Consider the following 24230-nt stretch of genomic DNA (forward strand, 5'->3'; position numbering starts at 1 on the left):
TACCATGACCACTGTTCCTCTATCTGCTAACAATCTGTGTGTTTCTTTGTCCACCTTTACTCATGGAAAGAAAGCCAAGAAACAAAAACTCAGGTTCTTGTAGCAGAGACAAAATCTTAGCTATGAAAAAGTTACCATCACCTATTGGCCTAGAATGCACAATAAAGATCTCACTATTAAACTGATTGGCTCAGTATTTGATTATGAGTTGAGTTTTAAAACACCCTGGACTGGAGTGGAGGTTACTCCTTAATCATACACAATCTACTAACTGAAAATTTCATTATGTTGTAATTAAAAAACATTTTTTTGGGTGGATAGATATAATCAAAGGTTTTGCATGGTACTATGAATCATTGCCATGCTCTTTGAGGGTGAAAATCTAAAAGCTAAAAGCTGACAACACTGATAAAAAAGCACAATAAAAAACAACACTGATAAAATAAGAAAGAAACCCTGTCAAAAGGGCAAAAAAAGAATGATAGACAATATGTGCATTTTAAATATTTTATTCTATTTAACCAAGCCAACTTCATCATTTTTCTGCTTCCAGATTTTTTATGCAAATATATTTGGTTTTGAATTATGATATACAAGCACATGGCAACTCTTGTGTTTTGCAGAACACATGCTCTTCATGGGAAGTACTAAATTTCCAGATGAAAATGAGGTATTCTAGCTTTTATTTCATTAGTAATTGATTCTTGGCCTATTCTAGATAAATATGTAAAATGGAGTAATTTTTTTTAACTAGTTTGATTTGTTTTTTTCCACTTTTTTTATCCACCTAGAATAGGAGCTTTCATTTGGGAGGCTTATCATGAGAAAATTTAGCACTTGTGACTTGCTACAGAAAAGGAGATCTCACTCCTGCTTATCTCCTCATTAGTGTGTTTTTTACAAGGCTATTGGTGAACCCTGCTTTCACTTTCTAATCCCCTATCCATTTGCTGCTGGTCTTTGGTTTTGGTCTCTTGCTTTGATTGGTTATAGGTGGACTCCTTCCAACAGGTGAAGCCCATATGCTTCCACTTCGTTTGTGTGGCCACCAAAGAGAGGTAGTATCATCATGGGATGTATAGGCACGCTTTTAGGGAAATAGAGGGCCTGTCACAGGAGCTTTGGAAAGCTGGAAGTTTTCCAGTTTTTATCAAAAACTTCCCATTTTTATCACCACCATGTTTCCAGTTGGGTAAGAAGGACTGCAAATGGGATGGCTGACACTTTACCAAAACAAGGAGTCTCTAGACAGCAGTTGTTTCGGGCACTACTGTAACTTTGTTTTGGAAAAACTAGACAGCAGTTGTTTTTGGGCACTACTTTAACATCGATTGAGGTTGGCTAATGTCTTATTGGGTGGCTGAAACCAATCTTTTTTACCATTCAGTTTTCACCAATTAATATAATTAATAGGATTTATTTTGCTGATAAAAAATCTCCCTGAGTTTTGAATTTTTACTGAGAGTGGTGATATAGTTGTCATTGGCATTCCGACTTTTACTGTCTTGTTTTCTAGTATGACAGTTACTTGTCAAAGCGTGGGGGCTCATCAAATGCGTACACAGAAACTGAGCATACATGCTACCATTTTGAAGTTAAACGGGAGTTTCTCAAGGGGGCTTTGGAAAGGTAAACCAATGACTTTGTTAACTGGCTGTTATTTTGGAATTCATAAAATTTGATTACTTATTTTGATGTAGTAAAACTGGAAGTTTAGCTTTCTCAAATGCCTGTTTGTGATAAAAACCTGTGACTGTTAGATTTCAAAATTAAAAAGCACATTATTGAGATTTCAAAGTTAGGAAATGCATTTGTAACATATTTCAAAGTTTTTGAATATTTGTGTTTTGAGAAAAGGCGAAGTATAGAATTTCATTCAAAACAAGAAAACCCCTGTACAACAAGTGGGTGTATAAATGTAAGTCTATGGAATTCAGTATTATATTTGTTTGGGTAGTTTATAGAATGGAGCAAGGGTCTGCGCTGATTTAGAGTGATCCTGCTGGTGGTTGGCTGAGAATAAAATGTTTTTGCTTCTTTTAATTTGCTTAGATGTGTCTAGGAGAAAGATTGTGCTTAAGAAACTGAGGAGGCAGTTAGTTTTGGAGACCTGGTTGCTGCCTTGCTATGTTTTTGGAGGACAATTTGTACATTTTATATATATCAATCGATTTGTTGCCTAAGGAAGCATATTGTTTTTAACAGAGTTAGAATTTCTGTTGAATTTATAGATGTTAGTCTCTGTCTGTTTTCAGGATTGCTCAATTCTTTGTTTCATCTTTAGATAAAGCTGAATCTTTGAATGTTAAGGTTTATTTTCTGCTTAGGTTTTCTCAATTCTTTATTTCACCATTAGTCAAAGTTGAAGCTATGGAACGAGAGATATTGGCTGTAGATTCAGGTCGGTTCCCAGTTTATGTAGCTTCTGGTCCTCATTGTTTTGTCTATAATTTTGAATAACTCTGGTTCTTCTTATTTTCCATTTCTGTGATCTGTGTAAGTCTTGTGCTGATGTTAGGTCTTCTGCTTTCATGGCAAACCATTTTTGTAAAATAAAATATAGAATTCAATCAGGTTTTGCAAAGTGATGCTTGTCGTCTTCAGCAACTTCAATGTTATACATCTTCACAAGGGCACCCTTTTAACAGATTCTTTTGGGGTAAGCATGTAACATCCTAATAGTTCCTTGCGATGTATATATCTTGCTAATTTCTATTATAAAGTAACTTAGTGCTTCTCATCTTGCATGGAAGGTAATAAAAAGAGCTTGTTTGATGCCATGGAAAGAGGAGTTAACTTAAGGGAACACATTTTACACTTATACAGAGAAAACTACCATGGTGGATTAATGAAATTAGTTGTCATTGGGGGAGGTGAGCTTTTCTTCTGATAAATTTCTCTTCTTTTCTTCTATGTTGTGGTAAAAAAGAAAGTTAAATTCCATATCATCTTTAAGTACATGACAACATTGGTAATTTTATACACAGTGTGGGATGGGTTGAGTGCAGGTCATGGCCTCCCAAGAGGTGTATGGATTCTAAATTGATTTTTTTTTGGCACTGAAAGAATTTATCTACATATTGTACCTCTGAATGCACCATACAATGCTGGACAAAGGCTGGGCCAATCTGTATGAGGGGTCTCATTTGGAAGTTTTGGATTTATAAATTTTATTTTACTGAGATTTTAATTACATGGAATTTCTATTTGTCTATATTTTTCCCCATTTTTGTAGATAACAGTGGAATTTGATAGAAAGATGAAAAGAAAAATGAATTTTAAGACCTAGGTTTTGTAATTTTTTGGGCTAATTTCTTAAACATACTGTGGTTTGACTAATTAAGTATACCCTGTGGTTTTCAAAATTACTTACATATATCTTGTATGGTCCCTCTTGACACAAATAAGCTCTACATTAGTAAAATGTTTAGGGCCATTGACATCTGATGTCAAATGCCTATTACATTTTATCATAATCCTAATTATATCTTCCATGGTCAAAATACTGTTCTTCTTCAAACTATGAAACCTAATGCAGAACCCCCTGCGGCCCTGCCTGTCCATGCTTCCTCAGCTTTTCTATCTCATCTTCTTGAGCACCCCCCAAATTATCCTCTGCATGCCACTGAGCACCCCACCATCTCACTGAACTTCTTTTCTTGAATAAATTTGACAGAGGCATATTGGCAACTGCTGTCTACTACATAGTACATACTCATCCAACAGGCTACAGAGAAGAGTCAAGAAAGAAAATGGGAAATTGCTATGCAAGCATATTTGGCATTTATATACTGCTAGAAACTTCTGTTTAAGGGCTTAAGGAAGAGGTGGCACAAATAAGTTGGGTCAGAGGATATAATATAAAAACAGCGATGAGAGCAAACAATGGAGAGATGGAACTGTGAGGGACCACGGATACAACAATAGAAGTAGACGAAGAAGAAAATAGCATCACTTTAATGGTTCCTTGACTGGTCCTTTATTGTTTTAATTTTATTTTTCTCTTTAATATAAATTTACATATACATAAATTTCATCTTTCTGAAGATAAAAACTGATGGGTGATCGAACATGATTTATAGGTTGGATTCCTCGATCACATTCACTAGTGTGTCTTGTTCTTGTAGTCGTGATTTTTGTAAATCCAATTCCTTTTCTGTCGTTTGGTTCTCTTTCCTCTTTCTTTCTTTCTCTCTTCATTCATGTGTTTCATCTTTTTTTTTTGTTCCTTAATTTTTGGAGAAGAGGAGTTTCATCATCATCATCATCATCATCATCCATGCCTTATCCAAACTATATGGGGTTGGCTTCACGAATCTAAAATTTGGATTTCAGAATTTAGATTTTGCATTGTTGATGTTTCCTGAGTCACTTTTGTGAGTTTATGGATATTGGGTCAGATGCGATTAGCATATTGTGGTTTTGAGGTAGATAAGGTTGACCTTTTTAGTGAATCTGTGCCATGCAAGTAATCGTCTTTTGGGTATTCTCTGTATTTGTTGATTGTTACAAGAAATTAGCTTGTGTTCTGAAAATTCCCCTTTCTGTTCTATTTTGTATTTGATAATGAAATGTTGTTTTAGAATATTATTCAGATCACTCGCTGGTTGGGCTATATTATGTCTTTTAAATTCAGACGTTGAGTATATTATCTATTCTGTTTTCCTTTTTATGAAACGAAAGAATTAGAGAAAAAGAGCTAAGAGTTATAAAAATAGCTTTCGTTTTCTCTTGACAATCTTTTTTGATGAATTTTCTCTTGACAATCTTTGTCAATCCCGCAAACATAAATAATTGTTTTAGCTAATATTTTTATTTCTTTACATGTTTTAATTGCATTTTTGATGATTTTTCGTAAAGGTTTCGAATAAAATGAAAAAAAAAACTATTGAATGCGTATTTGAAAATATAAAGAACAGTTAAAGGGCATTTTTGTCCTTCAATGTTCTGTCAATCGTTACAGTTAAATGCTTTAACATGGTATATTTAAGTGTATTTGCTGATTTGATCAGTCAGCCTGTTCTGGGACTGATCTCAGCCTCCTGTGTGTAATTTCTTATCAATAAATATTACTTTACCTTTTCCAACAAAAAAAATGGTATATTTAAGTAGTTTCTAAAACTACAAGGCATATTTAAGTAGTTTAGTCAAACCATATGGTATATTTAAGTAATTAACCCATTTTTTCTAGTTCTATTTTATTTTTTAATTTCTTCCTGAAGTTCTATTTTTTTTTGATATATAACCATGAATTTCGTTAACTTGAGGGAATAAGTAAAGTGTACAATAGAAGATAAAGTGTCAATGATAGATAAACAATCTTATCTCTCCCCTATAATTTTCTTTTTTCTTACAATTGTGTCCAGAATAGGTGATCTCTCCCATCCGTTGTTTGGCTACCTAGGAATTAACATTTCTTTTGACCTATTGTAATCTTTCTTCTATATCTTGTATCAACCATCCGAACTTCTTCTTCTCATTGTTGTAATTCCAAATAATTTCCCCGTCATTTTGTAGCCTTCCCCCCACAACCTTGGAGTATCCTTAAATGGTTAACTTCCTACTATTCAAGATTTTTGCCCATTGTACTCTTTCCAACAATGCCATAACCTAGCAAATGGTGAGACTGCTTTTCACATTTTAATTTTTTGTCTGTTTGTAACCTCTATTTGGGAGTGGTTCTTTGATCTCTTTGGGTGCAAGTGAACTTTGCCTACAAGCTTACCTAGTGTGTTTGTAGGTGAATTTTTTAGGTGGCCAAGAAAAAGAGGAAGACTCTTATGGAGATTAGGGGTGTCAACGGTATTCGAAAATCCAATTTTGAATTCGGTATTCGACATAATCAAATCAAATTCGGATAATTCGAATATCTAATTGGTTGAATTCGGATATCCTATTCATACCAAATAACTAATCGGATTTGAATTTGGATATGACCAGTGATTTAAAAGGCGCACCTAGGCACATAGGTCCTAGGCGTAGCCTTTTCAAAAGGTGCACTCCTGATGCGCCTTGCACCTCAGCCCAGACATGCGCCTTCTGACATTTTATTTTGACTTTTTAGCATTTTATTTTTTGTATTTTTGCGCCTTGCTTCAAAAAGGCGTGCACCTTGCCTTGTGCCTTGTGCCTCAGGTGCAAATTGGCCCCTACACCTTTTTTGCGCCTTGCACTTTTAAAACACTGGATATGACCTGATTTGATTCGATAAATATCTGAATTCGACCGATTATTTAATTCTTATATATAATATAAGAAATATTTAATGTTTTATATAATTTATATATATTAATTAAATTATATAAGTAATTTGTATATTTATATATTTTATATAAATAAAATATTTATTAATTACCTAATATAATTAATTGGTTGAATTTGAATTGAATCGAATATTCGAATATTTAATCGAATTTGAATACTATTTTTCAATATCCCTTGGATATCCAATCGAATTCGGGTATTGCCTGATTCGATTCAAATTCGATCTGTTTACATCCCTAATGGAGATGCACCAGGGCTGTTGTCATTTGGACAGTGTATGAAGAAAGAAATGCGAGACTCTTCAAAGATGAGGAGAGAAGTTTGGAAGCAATTTTAGACTATATCCTCCTAAGGGTGATTCATTGGGCTAAGACCTTGGATCTGTTTACATCCCTAATGGAGATGCAATAGGGCTGTTGTCGTTTGGACAGTGTGGGAAGAAAGAAATGCGAGACTCTTCAAAGATGAGGAGAGAAGTTTGGAAGCAATTTTAGACTATATCCTCCTAAGGGTGATTCATTGGGTTAAGACCTTGGATCTATTCTCTCCATTTTCCTTTGGTGACATAAAAAGGAAATGGAGGGAAGTGGCCCTTTTGTCTACAAGAAAGACTAGAAGAGTTCAGCTTTGGGAACCACCGTCAGAAAGCTTTGTAAAACTTAATTTTGATGGAAGCTGTTTTGGCAACCTAGGCCCTTTAGGCATAGGAGGGTATTCAGGGATAAAGATGGAACTTTCTTAGCTATATTTTTGGATCCTATTGCCCAAGGAGATTCGACTAAGGCTGAATTGCTTGTTGTATTGTATGGGGTCCAATTAGCAGAAAATCTAAATTTAAGAAGGCTGTTAATAGAAGGAGACTCCCAAATAGCAGTAAGTTGGTTAAAGAATAAAAAGAAGGCAGCTTGGAGCTACCGAGATTTGGTAAAGAAGAGCAAGTGGCATTTGAGAGGTGTAACAATAACTTTTCAATGGGTTCCAAGGGTTGCTAATGGGATGACAGGCTCTAGCAAGGCAAGGGGTTGAAAGGGAACAGTTATTTTGGGCCAAGTTGTTTTAAGGTGTGAGTGTGCAACTTCTTCTGTGGGTAAGGGAAGGGCAGGGAGTTTTATATGTTAATGGGTAATGTGTGTCTGTATTGGTTTCTGTTGTTCCATCTGCTTTTAGGGGTACCTAGACCCCGGTTGTAATCCTATGTATATACTTGTTTATATTAATGAAATACTTTCAGTTATCTATCAACAACAACAACAACAACAACAAAAAAATGTCATAACCTTTGCTCTTAAGGAGTCACCCGCATCAAATGGATCTGAGTATAATGCAATAACTTTACCCTCTTCACCCCTAAATACCCCTCCAGCTCCCAATAATCCTGGATTTCCAGGCTACTTTGATCAAAATTGAGCTTAGTGAGACCTTTTTCCGCTGGAGAGAAGAAAGAGGAATATGACCATCTTATTAGTTGAAGAATTGACTACTTCTAGTTTTTAAGGGTACAATTGAGAAAGTTTTTAAGGATTTCAGCCAACAAGCCACTCAAATCATAATGTTTCCAATTATAGCTTCTTTGCTTCTTTTCTTTTCCAAGAAGATTTTTGAGTTTCTTTCTTCCTAGATTGTCTTACTTATTTATGTTCTAGTGCATTTCCACAATTCTTCCCTGCTTTTCTTTGGCCAAGCAACACATTTTGGAGTGAAGGCTTGGTGCATTAGCCAGAGGATTAGTAAGTGATAGCAGGTCTGACCATTGGCTTTACATTGGACACACAAATAAAGGGAAAGTACCACTTAGATCTCTTTCTGTGGAGAAGGTTACATGCATTAATTTTCTTATGGATAACTTCCCAACAAAAAGCTCCAACCCTAGGGGGGATTGGCTTGCATCATACCTCCTTAATTGGAAAAGAATGCAAAGAGCTAGAAGGGGGTTGAGTTGAGGCTAGGAATGGCAACGGGGTGGGACGAGGACATGGAGCTACTCCCCATCCTCGTCCCTGCCGACGGGGACAAGGTTATCCCCATCCCCATAGGGATCCCCACTCCCCGTGATTTTTTATAATGTCAACCGTTTTGTTTTTGCTTTTATTTTATATAAAAAATTAAAAATGAAATAGTTAAAATTTATAGTCCTATTAAAAAAGCTTTAAATATATTCAAACATATTCAACCATATTTAAAAAAAAACTAATATACATACATATATACATATGTAGACGTATGCGTGTGTGCTCTCCCCAGGGTGGGGATCAGGGTCCCCGCGGGGCGGAGAGTGCTCTCCCTGTCCCCGCCAACGGGGATGGAAATTTCTCCGTTCCCGTCCCATGCGGGGGGAAATCATCCCCATCCCACCCCCATTTAGGGCGGGTCTATACATTCTATTCCATACGGATGTATGCCTCTGCATATTATTTTTGGCCAATATCCCAATGTATTAGCTAGATTTCTTGCAAATCTTTTTTATTGTTATCGATTATCAAATGTATTGGTACCCAATGTTATTTTACAATATGCGTTGGAGAAGATAATTTAATCCATGATTTCCAAAAATGATAAGAAAAATTCCTTTACAATCTAATTACATGGTTTGGATGTTGGCATTGGATTGGCTTTCATTTTGGATATGTGATGGTTCTATGAGTTTATCACCTACGTTTAAAAATTCAGATCAATTGGAGAATTTGGATCCTTCAGTGACCAAAAAAGGCTGGTATTTTAGTCTTAACATGGAAATTTATTAAAGGGTATTTTTGGTCTTTGCGAAGGAGTGGAATAGAGTTCTGAGGCCTTAGTGAGTGCATCTATTAATGGTAGAAGTTTGTTGAGTCAAATAGTCTAGAAAACTTGAGTTCTAGATTGTGGGATCAATTAATAAGTCTTTCATTGAAGTCAATTATGTCCTAGGAAGTGAAGATAGTCAAATGTCCAGTCTACAAAATTGGATAATTTGGGATTGGAAAGTCCAGAATGAGTTTTTGTGGTGTTTCTTATGTGGTTAAATACTATGAAATGTATTTAGGTGTGGTTGCTCCATTGCGACCTGGGTGACTAGGGTGGGAGCCTTGTGCACTAGGTTGCCCTTTTAAATATTATGAACTGTATTTAGGTTGGTTGGATGTCAAAACAATATTGGAAATATGAGTATGGATGGTTTGGAGTCTTCTTGGTTAATCTATTAATATATGTGGAATAAGTAATAGGAAGTTAATATTTTTCTCGAGTAAACCATTTCATTTTTGATAAATGTTGAACTTCTTCTGTAGTTCAGCCAACTGGCATGTGTGCCAATTGCCATGTGTTCAAGTGCCCAAAGGTCAAAATCCATAAAGCATGGCATGCTTTACATACTAAATGAATATTAAATTGAACTGTTACTCCTGTTTTTTGATACATCTTTTCTTGTTGGGGAAATGGTGGTCTTGGCTTGGGTAATTTGCAGAAGAAGAATGAAGCTCTGTTGGGGAAATGGTTATGGAGGCTAGGGCTGTTCACGGGCCGGGTTGGGTCAGTTTACTGCGGTTTTTCCAACCGACCCAACCTAGTCAGGTTACCTGACATAGAAACCAAAACCGGCCCAGTGTTAAGCAAAACCGACCTGGTCGGTTTGAGTCGGGTTGGGTTGGTTTGGGTCGGTTTCGGTTCTAAGTTCATCCCCGTGATAAAATCTTGCTAATTTTAAAAACAATCATAAATTGAACATCATTTTAGCCATCTCCTATGATAAAATTTAAATGAAAAGTTAATCACAAAAGTTGTTCATTAATCACTATTGACTAATCCAAAGTTTCTTGCAACCATTCAAAAACTAGGTGGCCTGATGGGCTTTGGAACTTCATGTTTGAACTAGGACCTAAGTCGGTTTGGTTCGGATCGGTTTCGGTTTTCTTGTGTGAAAATTGAAACCGACCTGAATCATCGGTTTAGGAATTTGCACAACCCGAAACCGACCCGTGCTGATGAAAACCCGGTCGACTCGGGTTGGGTCGGTCCGGGTTGGTTGGTTTGGTCGGGTTGGGCCTTCTTATGAACAACCCTAATGGAGGCTGGCAAAGGAAAGGGATAATATGTGGGCTAAAATTATCCTAAGTATTCATGGGCAAGAGGTAGATGGCTGGGACATGGGTGTTTCATCTAGGGCCACAAGAGCTTCTCCCTGGAAGTCTATTCATGCTATTCTTTCGTCCTTCCTTCCTTTTATCAGGTATGACCTTTGCTCTGGTAATTCTGTTAGATTTTGGGAACATATCTGGGTGGGTGACACACCTTTGAAAGAGCAATTTCCTTCTTTGTTCTCTCTCTCAAGGTTTAAAAATGAGCCTATTGCTACCTTCCTAACCTTTTCTAATTCTGGCCCTGATTGGAACCTGGGCTTTCGAAGGGCTCTTAGAGACTCCGAATTGGATTCCATTTCTAATTTGCTCAAGATTCTGGAGGAGGTAGTTGTTGACTCCTCTAGATTGGACAATAGGATTTGGGCTCCTACTCCCTCGGGTATCTTTTCTTGCTCTTCTTTTTTCAAGGAATTAACCCATTCCCAATCGGCACTTGATTTTCCTTTCCCGGTTCCGGAAGTTTGGGGTAGACCAATTCCTCCCAGAGTAGGTGCTTTTTGCTGGGAAGCTATCCTAGGAAAGTGTAACACTTGTGACTTACTTCAAAAGAAAAGGCCAAGTTGGTGTTTATCCTTGCACTGGTGCATCTTATGTAAGAAGAATGGTGAGAGCTGTTATCATGTTTTAGTTTCCTGTTCTTTTGTATCATAAATCTGGTGTTGTTTTTTTTCTCTTTTTGGTTGCAGGTGGCCCACCCCCCAAGTGTGCAAAGCTTGTTTGACTCTACTTCAGTGGGGGGTTTAGAAAAGAGGGGTAAAATCTTGTGGAGATGTGTAAGAGCATCTGTATGCTGGACAGTGTGGGAGGAAAGGAATCAATGAATTTTCCACGAAAAAGAAAAGAACAAAGAAGCCATCATTGATTTAATCTATGGTAGGGTGGTTCATTTGGTCAAGTCTATGAAGCTATTTGAAGGATTCTCAGCGGGAGATATCATTAGAAATTGGAAAGAAGTAGCCTGGTCCGCTCGGTTGATTAATTCCCCTGTTCCAACTTGGTCTCCTCCAACTTTGGGGTTCACTAAATTGAATTTTAATGGCAGCAACGAAGGAAACCCAGGCTCTTCAGGTATAGGTGGAGTGTTTAGGGATGAAGAAGGTCGAATTTTGGCCATGTTTTCAGGGCCTATAGGTTGGGGGATTCTCTGAGAGCTGAAATTTCAGCAGTATTAGAAGGAATAAAAAGAACCAAACAGCTGAATATTAGGAAGTTGCTGGTCGAGGGTGACTCTAGATTGGCTATTAACTGGCTGCAAAAGGAAGATGTTAGCTTGTGGAAGTTCTCGAATGAAAAAAAGAAAATTTACCAGCTCACTCAAGACATGCAAATTCAGTTTCAGTGGTCCAAGAGGAGTGCCAATTCTTTCAGACTATTTAGCTAAACAAGGGGTGGGAAGAGCTAGTTTCTTTTGGGCTGTGTTGTAATGTGATGTTTTACTTTTAGGGTGGGGTAAGAGATTTTACCCCCCTTCCTGTTGTATCTTCTTCCATCACCTTTTATTAATAAAAGTTTCTGTTTTTGATAAAAAAATACATCTTTTCTTGTAGTACCTTGTTCATGAGTTCCAAGGTTATTTATTTATTTATTTTTCTGCTGGCCTCAGCTTGGACCATCAAGTGTTGGCATGACATCCAAGTGTCCAGCACAGACTGACCGTATTGGGCCTATCCACCCTCTTAGCCTTCCTCTTTCTTCTTGCTTCATATGATTTTCTGCCATCTTTATTAATGTGTGGTTCTCTCAGGTTCTCTATGTTAATTTTCTTGCTCCATTCCTTTTTTTTTTTCTATTTTTATTTTCTTAAATTAATTTATCTGATTGACCTAATCAGGCCCCTTTTATTGTTTTACTCACAATCTTGTAGGGCTTATTCTATTCTATTATATTTAATGTACAAGATAGAATGGCAACCAAAAAGACAGTTTCTATGTTGTATTTTTTTAATGTCTTGTCCTATATAAATTATGGTTTTTCCTTGTGTTGCAGAGTCTCTAGATGTGCTTCAGAATTGGGTTGTTGAGCTGTTCAGTGATGTCAGAGATGGTCCTCGGTTAAAGCCTGATTACCAGAAGGAAGGTCCTATCTGGAAAGCTGGTAGAATTTACAGGTTAGAGGCAGTTAAAGATGTTCATATCCTCAATTTAACATGGACCTTGCCGTGTCTTCATAATGAATACCTGACGAAACCAGAAGACTATTTAGCCCATCTGATGGGGCATGGTAAGCTATATTATTTGCTTTGGTGGATTTATCTCTGCAACTTCAAATTAACTAAAACTGATCTAAATATGTTAAAGATATTGGAAAATATCCCTTGTGGTTCAGTACTTTGTTGGGCTTTTCTGAGTGCAGTGCATCATTGGGACAACTCTGAGATACAAGATGCGATATGTGCTTAAAATTTTAATTTGCCTAGAACTGTTTCAAATTTATCTAAGATATTGGATTACGTTCTATTGAGTTTAGTGCTTTATTAATATCTAGTAATTATAGTACTTGGTTGTTTTGAGGAACTTTTTGGTATGGATTATGGTATATGTGTTATTTAATATTGTTGGTATTTGTGTCATTTAATGTTGTTATACGTGTTATATCATGCATAGGGAAAGTTCTGGCATTGCATGCACATTATTTAATTGGTTCTTTGTCACTGTTCTTTAAAGGCCTTAATAGGGACGTAGATAATACTTTTATTCCTTTTTACATTCACTCTTGCTCTTTTCTGTTTCTTCTTTCCAGCGTAACATAGCCCAAAACATATAGAATAAATGTTATATCGACTAGATAAAATCTTGGTTTTCAGAGGGCAGGGGAAGCTTGCTTTTCTTTCTAAAAGCTAAAGGTTGGGCATCTTCATTATCTGCTGGTGTTGGAGATGAAGGAATGAATAGATCTTCTGTAGCATACATCTTTGGTATTTCTATACATCTTACAGATTCTGGCTTAGAAAAGGTATCTCTTATTACAGATTCTTGTTGTTGTTGTCATTGTAATGTTATAGTTCATACTTGTGGAGTCCATATGGTTGAGTGGAGTCTGTGTCAAGTTGTTATAGTTGGTATTTTAATTTTTGAAAAATGTATTTATTGATATTCTCTCTCCATTGTAGTTCTCCCTATCTCATGAAACAAAGTTTTGAGTCCACTTTGTTTAATTATTTATACTCTTGTCATTGATAGTTTCTTTTTGTTTCTCATTATTTTCTATTTTCTTGGCTTGGCCATTAGTCGATGATAATTCTCTCTTTGCTTCCACTACCAGCTGCTTGCCTTGGTCAAAGGGTGAAGTCAATGTTTTGAAAATTGGAGTATTGTAAATTGAATAGGAAGTTTAATCAAATTGAATTGTAATCATAATATTATCTTTATTTTCTATATATTTGTCAAAAAATTCAATATGTATAGCAAAAAACCAAATAGTTAAATATATATAAAAATGATTTTACACCATTTTCAATCACATTCATCACATACGTATTTATCGAAACAAAATTTATCACTTGTACACAATTACTGCAAGATGATACAATCAAGTTTGACTTTGTCAATTAAGCCACACATGTTGGCCTTTTAATCTACTTATGATGGAAAGCAAAATTCAAAGGTCTTTAAATAACCCTAATAAGTCTTATTTTAGAAAGGGGTTTAAAACAAAAGTCCATTGACTAGCCAAGCAACTGAACTTTCAACAAGTGGTGGTAGAAGGGGATTTAAAGTTGGTAATAACTTGGATGAACAGTAACAGCCAAGGTGTGTATGGGAGATTGTAATGTATTGTAATGGAAATAGGGGCTACTTTGAGAAGGATAGAACGATCAGCAAATGGTCTGGCTGATACTTTAGCCAAACTAAGGGTTTCTAGGGATCAACTGTTTTGAGCCTTCTTGTATAGTTTTAGTATATGGGTGTGGATGTTCTAGATCCAGCCTGGTTGGAGGTAATTTGTAAATATTTTGTTTATAATTAAATGAAGTTTCACAATTACCAATAAAATAATCTTAAGATGGACTAATCAAATTATAGGATTTACATGATAATCGTGACATTTTATTGAAGAGAATTTAGTCATACTATTCAAATTAGAATCTGTGATTTACAATTTGATTCATGAATCATATTGTAAATGGTATGACTTTGCCAATGCTGATCGAGTTCAGAGGATTGGATTTTGTGGGAAGAAGCAAAATAGGAAATAATATAAGTGGAACAGAACAATTCTAGTCATTTGATCAGAAAATAATGAGTTTCCCATACAAATAAGATATAATATAATAGCGTTTTTTTGGTGGAGGGAGGGTGAATATTGTATTTATAGCTAAAAACAAAGAAAAAAGGAGTTTCCTGAAGAAATGATACAATGATGGAGAATGTTAGGCATTTATTGGCGGTCTGTCTTCCATGGGTTGACTGTAGGAAACTTCTGCATGTTTTGGGTGTCTTCTAACTCAGCCTTCACTTTTCCCAAGGAGTTCTTTTGTATTTCTTGTCCAATAATACTTTTATTTTTTACTTTCTTCTTCTTCAAAAAAAAACTTCTATTTTATAGGCTCAGTATGTACAGTGAAAAACCTTGTATATTGTATTTCTAAAACTTGTTTTGCACTGTACATATTTGTATTTGTAATCTTCCTAAACTTTGCCTTAATAAGGATTTCCTGATATCATCATCATCAATATCAACATCATCCATGCCTTATCCTAACTACATGGGGTTGGCTACATGAATCATGTTTTGCTGATCCATTCTATTAACACACATATCTGCTGTTAAACTATTAGTGCTTAAATCATTTCTTACTACTACCCATGTCCTTTTTGGTGTACCCCGAGCTCTTCTAGCCCCTTCAATGTGTAACAGATCACTTCTTCTAACTGGTCATGTGCCCAAACCATATTAGTCTACTCTCTCTCATTTTATCACCTTTTGGATCTACTCCTAGGTTCCTAGTTCCTACAGATAGCTTCGTTCCTAATCCTATCCTTTCTAGTTTTTCAATTCATCCATCTTAGCATTCGCATTTCTGCCACATTCATTTTCTGGGCATGTTGTTTCTTGACTGCCCAACACTCTGCTCCATACAACATAGCTGGCCTTATGACTGTTTTAAAGATTTTTCCTTTTATTCTAAGTGGTATTTACCTATTACATAAAAGTCCAGATGGAGGCCTCCATTTTGCCCACCCTGCTCTAATTCTTTGGGTGACATCCTCCTCATCCCTTGCTATGAATTATTGAATCAAGGTACCGGAAATGGTCACATTGAGTTATCTCTTGGTCTCTGTTGTAATGTGTAGCGGCCTGTGGCCTAGTAGGGGCATTTCTGCCCTTTCCTCTTGTATTTCGTATGAGCTGTCGCCCCAACTGTCGAACTACATGGTATCAGAGCATCTCTGATCTGGGCGCAAGCTTCTCTTCTCAGATCGTGATTTCTTTCCTTTTCTGGAAATCTGTTTTTTCTCAAGATCGTGGTTTCTTCTTCTGGGCTCAACCTTCAGTCCCTGATTTTTTTTTTCTTTCTTCTCTCTTGGTTGCTGTACCAAGGAGAAGGGTGTGCTGGCAGCCGAATGCAGTAAAAGATCTCTCCAGATCTGTGGTGGCAACTGGATGCAGTAAGGTGTTTTTCTGGGTTTGTGGTGGCAGCCGAATGCACCAGAAATTGATTTTCTGAGGGTTTTTTTCTGTGTTGTGGGTCGTGGAAGACAGGTATGCACTGTTACATTCATACGTAAACCTTTTATCACTGTGAATGTCACAGTTTTGAGGATTGTAGGGACTGGTGGTCTCCTCCTCCTGTAAACTGAGGTGTTTCAACTAAGAGTTATCACGTATAGTACTGTTAAACATTCTTTGGAGGCTCCTATTTTTTTTTCTAGACAAAAAATCCTCTATATCAGATTCGGTCTTTGAAAAAACAGCAGTAGATTTTCTTTGAAAATGGCTATTGAGGATTCAGCAACCTCTAGTATTACTTCCCAGCAAGGAAACTTAAATGGGGGGATGGACGACATGAATTTCTCTATGTCTATTACCCCCTTTGATGGTTTGAACTATGTGGAATGGTCCAAATCAAACTTTATGTTACGGCTAGGGGGAAGGCTGGTTATATAAGTGGAAAAATAAAAGAACCAAAGTCTGGTACTGCTGAACATGATCGATGAGATCAAGAAAACAGCATGGTTATGTCATGGCTGTTAGGCTCCATGTTACCTCATGTAAGGAAAAATTTCATATGGGTTGACACAACCTGTGAAATTTGGGAACAAACCAAGGCAACCTATTCTGAACGGAGGCACTTTGCCAAGATTTATCAACTTCAAGCAGAATCATCTACATGTAAGCAAGGGGACCGTAACCTATCTACATGCTACTCAACCCTTACATCTGTCTGGAACTGGACTGTTATCAGACCATTGACTGGAGGAATGATGAAGATGCACAAGACTATAAAAAACTTGTCTCCCAACAGCGGGTTTTTGCTTTCTTGCATGGGCTGAATCTGGCTTATGAGCCTCTCAGGGTGCAGATTTTGGGAAGTAGGGAACTACCTTCAATTCAGGAAATATATGTTCTAGTCCAATCTGAAGAGAGTAGAAAAAATCTCATGAATGTTTCTGAGAGGGAGAACCAAGGAAAGGTGAAGATAGGAATGAAAAAGGGAGAACCAAGGAAAGGTGAAGATAAAGACAAGCTGTGGTGTACTCACTGCCAGAAACCTAGACACACTCGAGAAGCTTGTTGGGAGTTAGTGGGGAAGCCCAAGTGGGCAACCAAAAATCAAGACACTTCAAAGAAGCCTCCTTAGAAGAAATTTACTTCTGCAAATCTAGCCACACAAGACTATCAGCAGAATAATCAGACTACTGTGTTTCCCCAAGAATATCCAGTGGTTCCAATCCCAAGGAAGACATCATCAACTCCTTCAGAGATCATTTGGATCTGTATGGTAGGACACTCGGGCAGATAGATAGGTCGGTTCCTACCCCTTCTACGTCATTCACTTCTACATCAGGTAAAGGTGCTTCTGCATTTCATCTGTGTACCTCTGCTCCCGAATCACCTTGGGTCATTGACTCAGGGGCATCAAACTATATGACTGGTAAGTCCGATCTTTTTCAGACCTACTATTCTCTCTAGAAGGGATAAAGTGAGACTTGCTGATGGGTCTCTATCCACCATTGCTAGTCAGGGACCTGTATCCCTTCTCGATGGTCTTGTCTAATCCAATACCCTTCATGTTCCTAAGCTTCCTATTAATTTGTTATCTATAAGCAGTATTTTACTCAATCCTTAAATTGTTGTGTGACTTTTTTTTCCCATTCTTGTGTTTTCCGGGAGTTAACCTCGGGGAGGACGATTGGTAAATGAAATATGATTGATGGCCTCCATGGTTTCAAATGTCACTAATGTCGCCTGACATATGTTGATGTTGAGGCTCACAGTCATGAAAATGGATGGTAATATAAAAGTTACATTATTTCGGTCAACATTTCCTATATTTCAAAAATCGACTGAGACCAAATCGATCCAAATAACCAAAAAAAATATAGTTTTTCCTATTATGTAGACAGGATGCCGACTAATGTCGACTAATGTACATTAATAATATTAATATAAATTATTCCATTAATAATTTCTATTTAATATTTCAAATAAAATATTTATAAAAAAGAATTAACAAAATATAAAACAAAAGAATAAATTAATTACTTTATAATATAAAACATAAAATATTAACTAATTATTTTTTAAAATATTTATTAAAATCAGAAAATGTTTATTAAATTTTATAATAAATCATATTCTACATTTAATATAAAAAATCAGAATAAGTTTATTAAATTTTGTACTAAATCATAATTTATTATAAATCTAGTATTAAACATCATAATAAATTCATTAAGTTTTTTAAGAATTCAGAATTTATCATAATCTTAATAGTACAAAAAGGAGAATCAGTTTATTAAATTTATAATAAAACATAATGTATTATAACTTTAATATTTAAAATATCAGAAAAAATGTATTTCTATTTACTAGTGTGAAATAAATATATTAGAATTTATAATAAATCAGAATTAAAAATAAGAAAAGAAAATATCAGATAACCTTGTAAAAACATCAAAATGCATAATAAATTAGTAAATTGTCATTTACTAATTTGTTATTGATCTTAGTTTCTTAGCTTTATATAATGGTTGGGAATAAGATAATAGTCTATAAATATGTATTAATGCTTCTTTTATCATTTTACAAAATATCATTGCATATTTCCACATATTTCATAATATTTCTAGAATGTCTCTAATTTTTACAATATTTCCCCTCGACATTTTTGACATATGTCCTATATTTTGGTAAACAACATTTCCATCGACATCGACATTTTAAACCTTGATGGCCTCTACATTATGGAGAATAAAGCTAGTCCTGTGGCATCAATCTGTGAGTCTTATGAGTCAGTCAAAGAACAATGAACTGTGGTTATTGGCATAATCACCTTGGTCATTTGTCCTTTGAGTCTTTGAAAGTTGTGTTTCTTGAATTATTCAAGTCAGTGTCTATTACTAGTTTACATTGTCAAACGTGTTAGTTGAGCAAGCATTGTAGAACAACTTTTTCATCAAATAATAAAATATTTACATTGTCTTTTCATGTTGTCTTTTTTGATGTTTGGGGCCCTGTAAAAATATCTACTGAGGGTGGGTACAAGTACTTTATCAACTTAATTGATGGCTATTCGAGATATACTTGGCTATATCCCATGCATTCGAGAGAAGATGTACCCAAGGTTGTGCAAGATTTCCATCGCATGGTTTTCACTCGATTTCATGTTGAAGTCCAAATCTTCCAATCAGATAATGCAAAGGAGTATTTCCATCATGACTTAGTCGAGTTTTTCTCCTCTCATGGATCTCTTCATAGAAGCTCATGTGCTAGAACACCACAATAGAATGTCATTGTTGAAAGGAAGAACCACCATCTCCTCGAAGTTGCCCGTAGTATGATGCTTCATATGCATGTTCCAAAACGGTTTTGGGTTGATGCTGTGATGGCTGCAGCTTATGTTATTAATCACATGCCATCGCGCCTCTTGCAATACAAGGCCCCACATCAACTTCTTTTTCCTCAATCCCCTTTATTTTCCATTCCCCTACGTGTGTTTGGGTGTAAGTGTTTTGTTCATGATCTTTCTCCCAGTTGGGGTAAATTGGATCTCAAATCTGTTCCATGTGTTTTCTTGGATTATCCCTTTTCTCAGAAAGGTTACAAATGCTTCAATCCAGTCACACATAAGTACTTTGTGTCGATGGATGTGTCCTTTGAATCTAAAACCTTCTTCCAAGCCTCTCCCCAGGGGGAGAATAGTGTGAAGGAGGAGAGGCAAGCTCCAACTCCTCAAATTCCTCTTCCCTCTATTCTTGACTCCTCTCCATTTCTTGTCTTCTTGAGGCGCCATAAGGGACAATTGAACTGAAAGGCCGTGGAGCAACTTGAGACTATACATCCAACACCATCTGACTCCTTGAAGGAAAATCCGGGTACCCTTGTTCCTTTTGATATTACTGAACCTATTTCTATTGATGACTCTTCTAATGATCTTGATGTCTCAATTGCTCAGAAAAAGGGTTCAATCATGTACTAATAAGCATCCTATTGCTCAGTTCTTGTCCTACAAAAACATTACTCCCTCGTTTCGTGCCTTTTTGACTGCTATTGATTGTGTCTCCATTTCCAAAAGTGTTGCAGAATCCTTATCTATATCTGAATGGACAGAGGAAATGAATGAAGAAATTAGTGCCCTTCACAAAAACAACACTTGGGAGTTGGTGAATCTTCCTGAAGGCAAAGAGCTAGTGGGATGCAAGTGGGTATTCATAGTAAAGCATAGAGCAGATGGGTCAGTTGAGAGGTATAAAGCTAGGTTAGTTGCAAAAGGGTATACTTAGGTGTATGGGGTTGACTGCGCTGAGATTTTTGGTCCGGTTGCTAAAATGAACACTATTCGGATTATACTATCCTTGGCTGTTAACTTTGATTGGGAGCTCCTCCAACTGGACATCAAAAATGCGTTTTTAAATGGGGACCTGGAAGAAGAAGTGTACATGATCCAACCTCCTGGGTTTGTAGCACAAGGGTGTGAAGGGAAACTCTGCAAACTAAAAAAATCTTTATATGGTTTGAAACAATCCCCAAGGGCCTGGTTTAGTAGATTTCACTTGGCCCTTTAGTAAATTGGGTTCAAGTAGTGCTAATCTGACCATACTTTATTTGTCAAGAGAAACTAGAAGAGTGTTGTGGTATTAATTGTCTATGTTGATGACATTGTGATTACGATGAATTGGTACTCTGAGATTAAAAAGTTCAAAGAATCCCTTGCTATGCAGTTTGAAGTGAAAGATCTGGGACAACTACATTATTTCCTTAGTATTGACGTTGCTCAGTCAAAAAAGGGCATCTTTATTTCCCAAAGGAAGTATGTCCTAAATCTCTTGCAGGACACAAGAAAGTTAGGAGCAAAGCCTGTAGATTTTTCTATTAAGGAAAACCATCGACTTGGTGGTTGTATTGGAGAACCCATGACAAATGTCAAGAAATTTCAAAGGCTGGTAGGAAGACTTCTCTACCTATCAATAACTCGGCCATATATAGCTTATGCTGTTGGTGTACTTAGTTTATGCATGCACCAACATCCTCTCATTTAGAGGCAACTGAGAGGGTTCTTATGTATTTGAAGAAGTATCCAGGAATTGGGTTACTTTTCAAGAAACATGATCATATGAAAGTGGAGGTCTACATAGATGCAGATTGGGTTGGGGCAGTTGATGATAGGGAATCAACTAGTGGATATTGTACCTTTGTTGGTGGAAACTTGGTTACTTGGAAAAGCAACAAACAAAGTGTTGTGGCTAGATCTAGTGCTGAAACCGAGTATAGAACCATGGCGCATGGAGTTGTTGAAGTACAATGGGTAAAGAATTTGATTGGATGGGTCTCTCTGTTGATGGCCCAATGTCTCTCTACTGTGACAATAAGGCAACCATTAATATTGCTGCCAATCCAGTTCTTCATGATAGGACCAAGCATATTGAAGTTGACAAGCACTTCATAAGGGAGAAACTTGAAAAGGGGGAAGTCTATACTCCTTACATCACTTCCAAGGAACAACTAGTAGATGTTCTTACAAAGGGTCTTCACTATCTACGACATAATGAACTATGTGACAAGTTGGGCATGATTGACTTATATGCTCCAACTTGAGGGGGAGTGTTGTAATGTGTAGCGGCCTATGGCCTAGTAGGGGCATTTCTGCCCTTTCCTCTTGTATTTCTTGTGAACTATCGCCCTAAGTATAAATACTAACTTAGGCGCCACCATCTTTAGTATTGAGAAAACATTCTTCTCTTTTCTCTCTTCTCTCTTCTCTGTTGAACTACAATCTCCAATCCTAAGTGCATCTCGATTTACTTTACTATTCCATATCCTGAGAATTCTGCAAAGGTTTTAACGCTAGCTTCCAACTTGACACCCTCCTTTATCTGGGCTTGTCACTAGCAGCACAAGACAAACTCATGTGGAAACTCTATAACTTGATGTGTCTTATTAGTATAGTCCTTGTTGTACGTTACTTATACTTCTTATTCTTCTTTACTCTTTCAGCCCTATATGGGCATTCTTGTAATTGTACATATCTTTTAATATATAAGAGACTCTTTGAGGGGGGGGGGTCATTGATTCTTGACACCTCTAAGATTATTCTTGTTCTTCTCTCTATTCACACAAGTGCTGACATGCTATCAGAGCAGGTTGCTCTCTGATCTATTTTCTCTCTCTCGTGAAACTCACTAGAAGCAGTAATCCTGTCATATTAGGCTGTTTTGATCAACTCCTTCTTGTTCAGTCTTCTTTGCGCAACCAACATGAGAGATTTCGTTAGATCTCTCTTGTGAGACATTGGTTTGAGGCCAAACTTTAGATCTGGTGTTGCCTAGACCTAATATACTCTTCCTACAAACAACATCTGATTTGGTGAAGTTTTCGAAGGAGTTCTGATCTTCTTCTTGGGACTGTAACACTGTACAATTTTCTTTTTTGGTTTGTAACTTTTTTTGGACTTCTAGCCTTCTACATCAGCCTGTGATTTGAGTTTTTCTCTCTAGATTGAAGGGTCCTCATAAGCTCTTCTTAATCCTACACTCAGTTTCTGGTTTGGAGATTTCTAGGGACTGTTTCGATCAACACAAGATATCTCCTTATTCTTGAAAAAGATGCTTGATGTGTTGGTAAATCACAAATTTCTCTAAATCGACTGACTCGATCAACCTATAACCCTAGATCTGGTGTCATCCTAGGGTTTTCTTGCTTCCCATTTATTTGATTTAGACTTCAGATTCATATTTGAAGGGTTTTAGACTTGACAGTCTTAAAACTTGCCTTTTTTGGAATGTTGTCCTGAGTTTTTGATTGCTGAATTTGGTTGTCTTTGATATCCTTGTGCATGGACTACTGTTTTCTTGCTGAAATGGCCTCCAATAGAGAAGATATTATTCCTATAAAGCTGTAACGATTAACCTATGGAATTGACACTGTTGTTGTAGCACATGGGAGTAAGAAATCTACTATTAGTGGTGATTCTTTTGTTAAAGGTGATTCTCTGGCATCTATAGTTGAGGAAAACATTCGACAACTGGTAATTTCTGCTCTTTTTGCTATTGGCTTACATGGTGAGTTTTCCAGTTATTGTGCTTCTTCTTCTCATACTTGGATCATTGACTCTGTAGCTACCAACCACACGATAGGAGCCTATCTTAACCAACCAAGTAACCTTACTAAAACCCATCACAAGCATATTGTTACTGCCAATGGTGAAAAGTTAAACATCATTGGTAGTAGTGATATGTCTCTTAAGCTTTCACCCACTGCATCCTTCCTTTTAAGCAAGACCCTTCTTGTTCCTAATCTCACTACAAATTTGATTTCTGTTGGTCAATTAATTGATGAAGGTAACAATTTCATCTTCTCTCAGGATGAATGTTTGATTTAGGATTGGAACACTAGGAAGGTGAAAGGGAAGGGGTGCAGGTTGGGCCGTCTGTTTGCATTGGACTTCGAGAAGCCTCAAACAACAACATCATCAGTTTACTTCAGTTCCTCCACTTCTAGTTCCTTTCTGAGTCATAGAAATAATGTTTGGGAATTATGGCATAAACGTTTGGGTCATTTACATTTTGAAAAATTAAAATTTTTGTTTGATTCAGGCGTTATTAAGAATAAGGTTCCTTCCTTGCACACCTTTGATACATCTTGTAAATCTTGTTGCTTAAGTAAGAGTCATACCTCACCATTTATTCACATATCTGAGAATGCTACCTCTCCCTTCGAGCTTATACATAGTGATGTCTGGACTACTTCTGTCTCTTCTCGGCTTGGATACAAATATTTTGTGTCGTTCATTGATGATTGTACTAGGTACACATGGATATACTTTCTTCGCCACAAGTCTGAGGTGTTCCCAATATTTAAGTTGTTTCATGCTATGGTGCGGTTTCAGTTTCAATCACAAGTGTGTATTTTCTGTTCGGATTCAGGGGGAGAATACATTGATGGAGATTTTTTATCCTATTTGAAGGATCATGGAATACAAGTGCAACGAAGTTGTCCAGATACTCAATAGAATGGTGTGGCTGAGTGCAAGAATGGACATATCCTTAGTGTTGTGAGGACATTATTGTAGGAGTCCCATACTCCACCTTCCTTTTGGGGAGAGGCAACCAGCACAACTGTGTTCTTGATCAACTATATTCCTTTCTCAGTTCTTGGTAATATGTCTCCCCTTTCAGAAGTTATTTGGTCGTT

General features: G+C 36.6%; 1 protein-coding gene across 3 annotated transcripts in view; it reads left to right on the forward strand.

The window, feature by feature from the left end:
- LOC148868042 (Insulinase (Peptidase family M16) family protein) overlaps positions 1-24230 on the forward strand; it is a 69727-nt gene that overhangs the window by 12138 nt on the left and 33359 nt on the right. For 2 of the 3 annotated variants that reach the window (XR_016108166.1, XM_088973726.1), the window contains exons 3-9: positions 624-670; positions 1517-1629; positions 2328-2401; positions 2564-2659; positions 2754-2873; positions 12363-12596; positions 13180-13328. Coding sequence is in view for 2 of the 3 variants with exons in the window: in XM_088973726.1 (XP_088829852.1) it covers positions 624-670; positions 1517-1629; positions 2328-2401; positions 2564-2659; positions 2754-2873; positions 12363-12596; positions 13180-13328 (833 nt within the window). In the remaining variant the exon portion in view is untranslated. The remainder of the gene's footprint in view (positions 1-623; positions 671-1516; positions 1630-2327; positions 2402-2563; positions 2660-2753; positions 2874-12362; positions 12597-13179; positions 13329-24230) is intronic. The other variant, XM_088973727.1, reaches the window with a different exon arrangement.

The sequence above is a fragment of the Nelumbo lutea genome, chromosome 2 (assembly GCF_056320005.1).
Source record: "Nelumbo lutea isolate HS-2025 chromosome 2, American lotus-T2T, whole genome shotgun sequence".
Lineage (NCBI taxonomy): Eukaryota > Viridiplantae > Streptophyta > Magnoliopsida > Proteales > Nelumbonaceae > Nelumbo > Nelumbo lutea.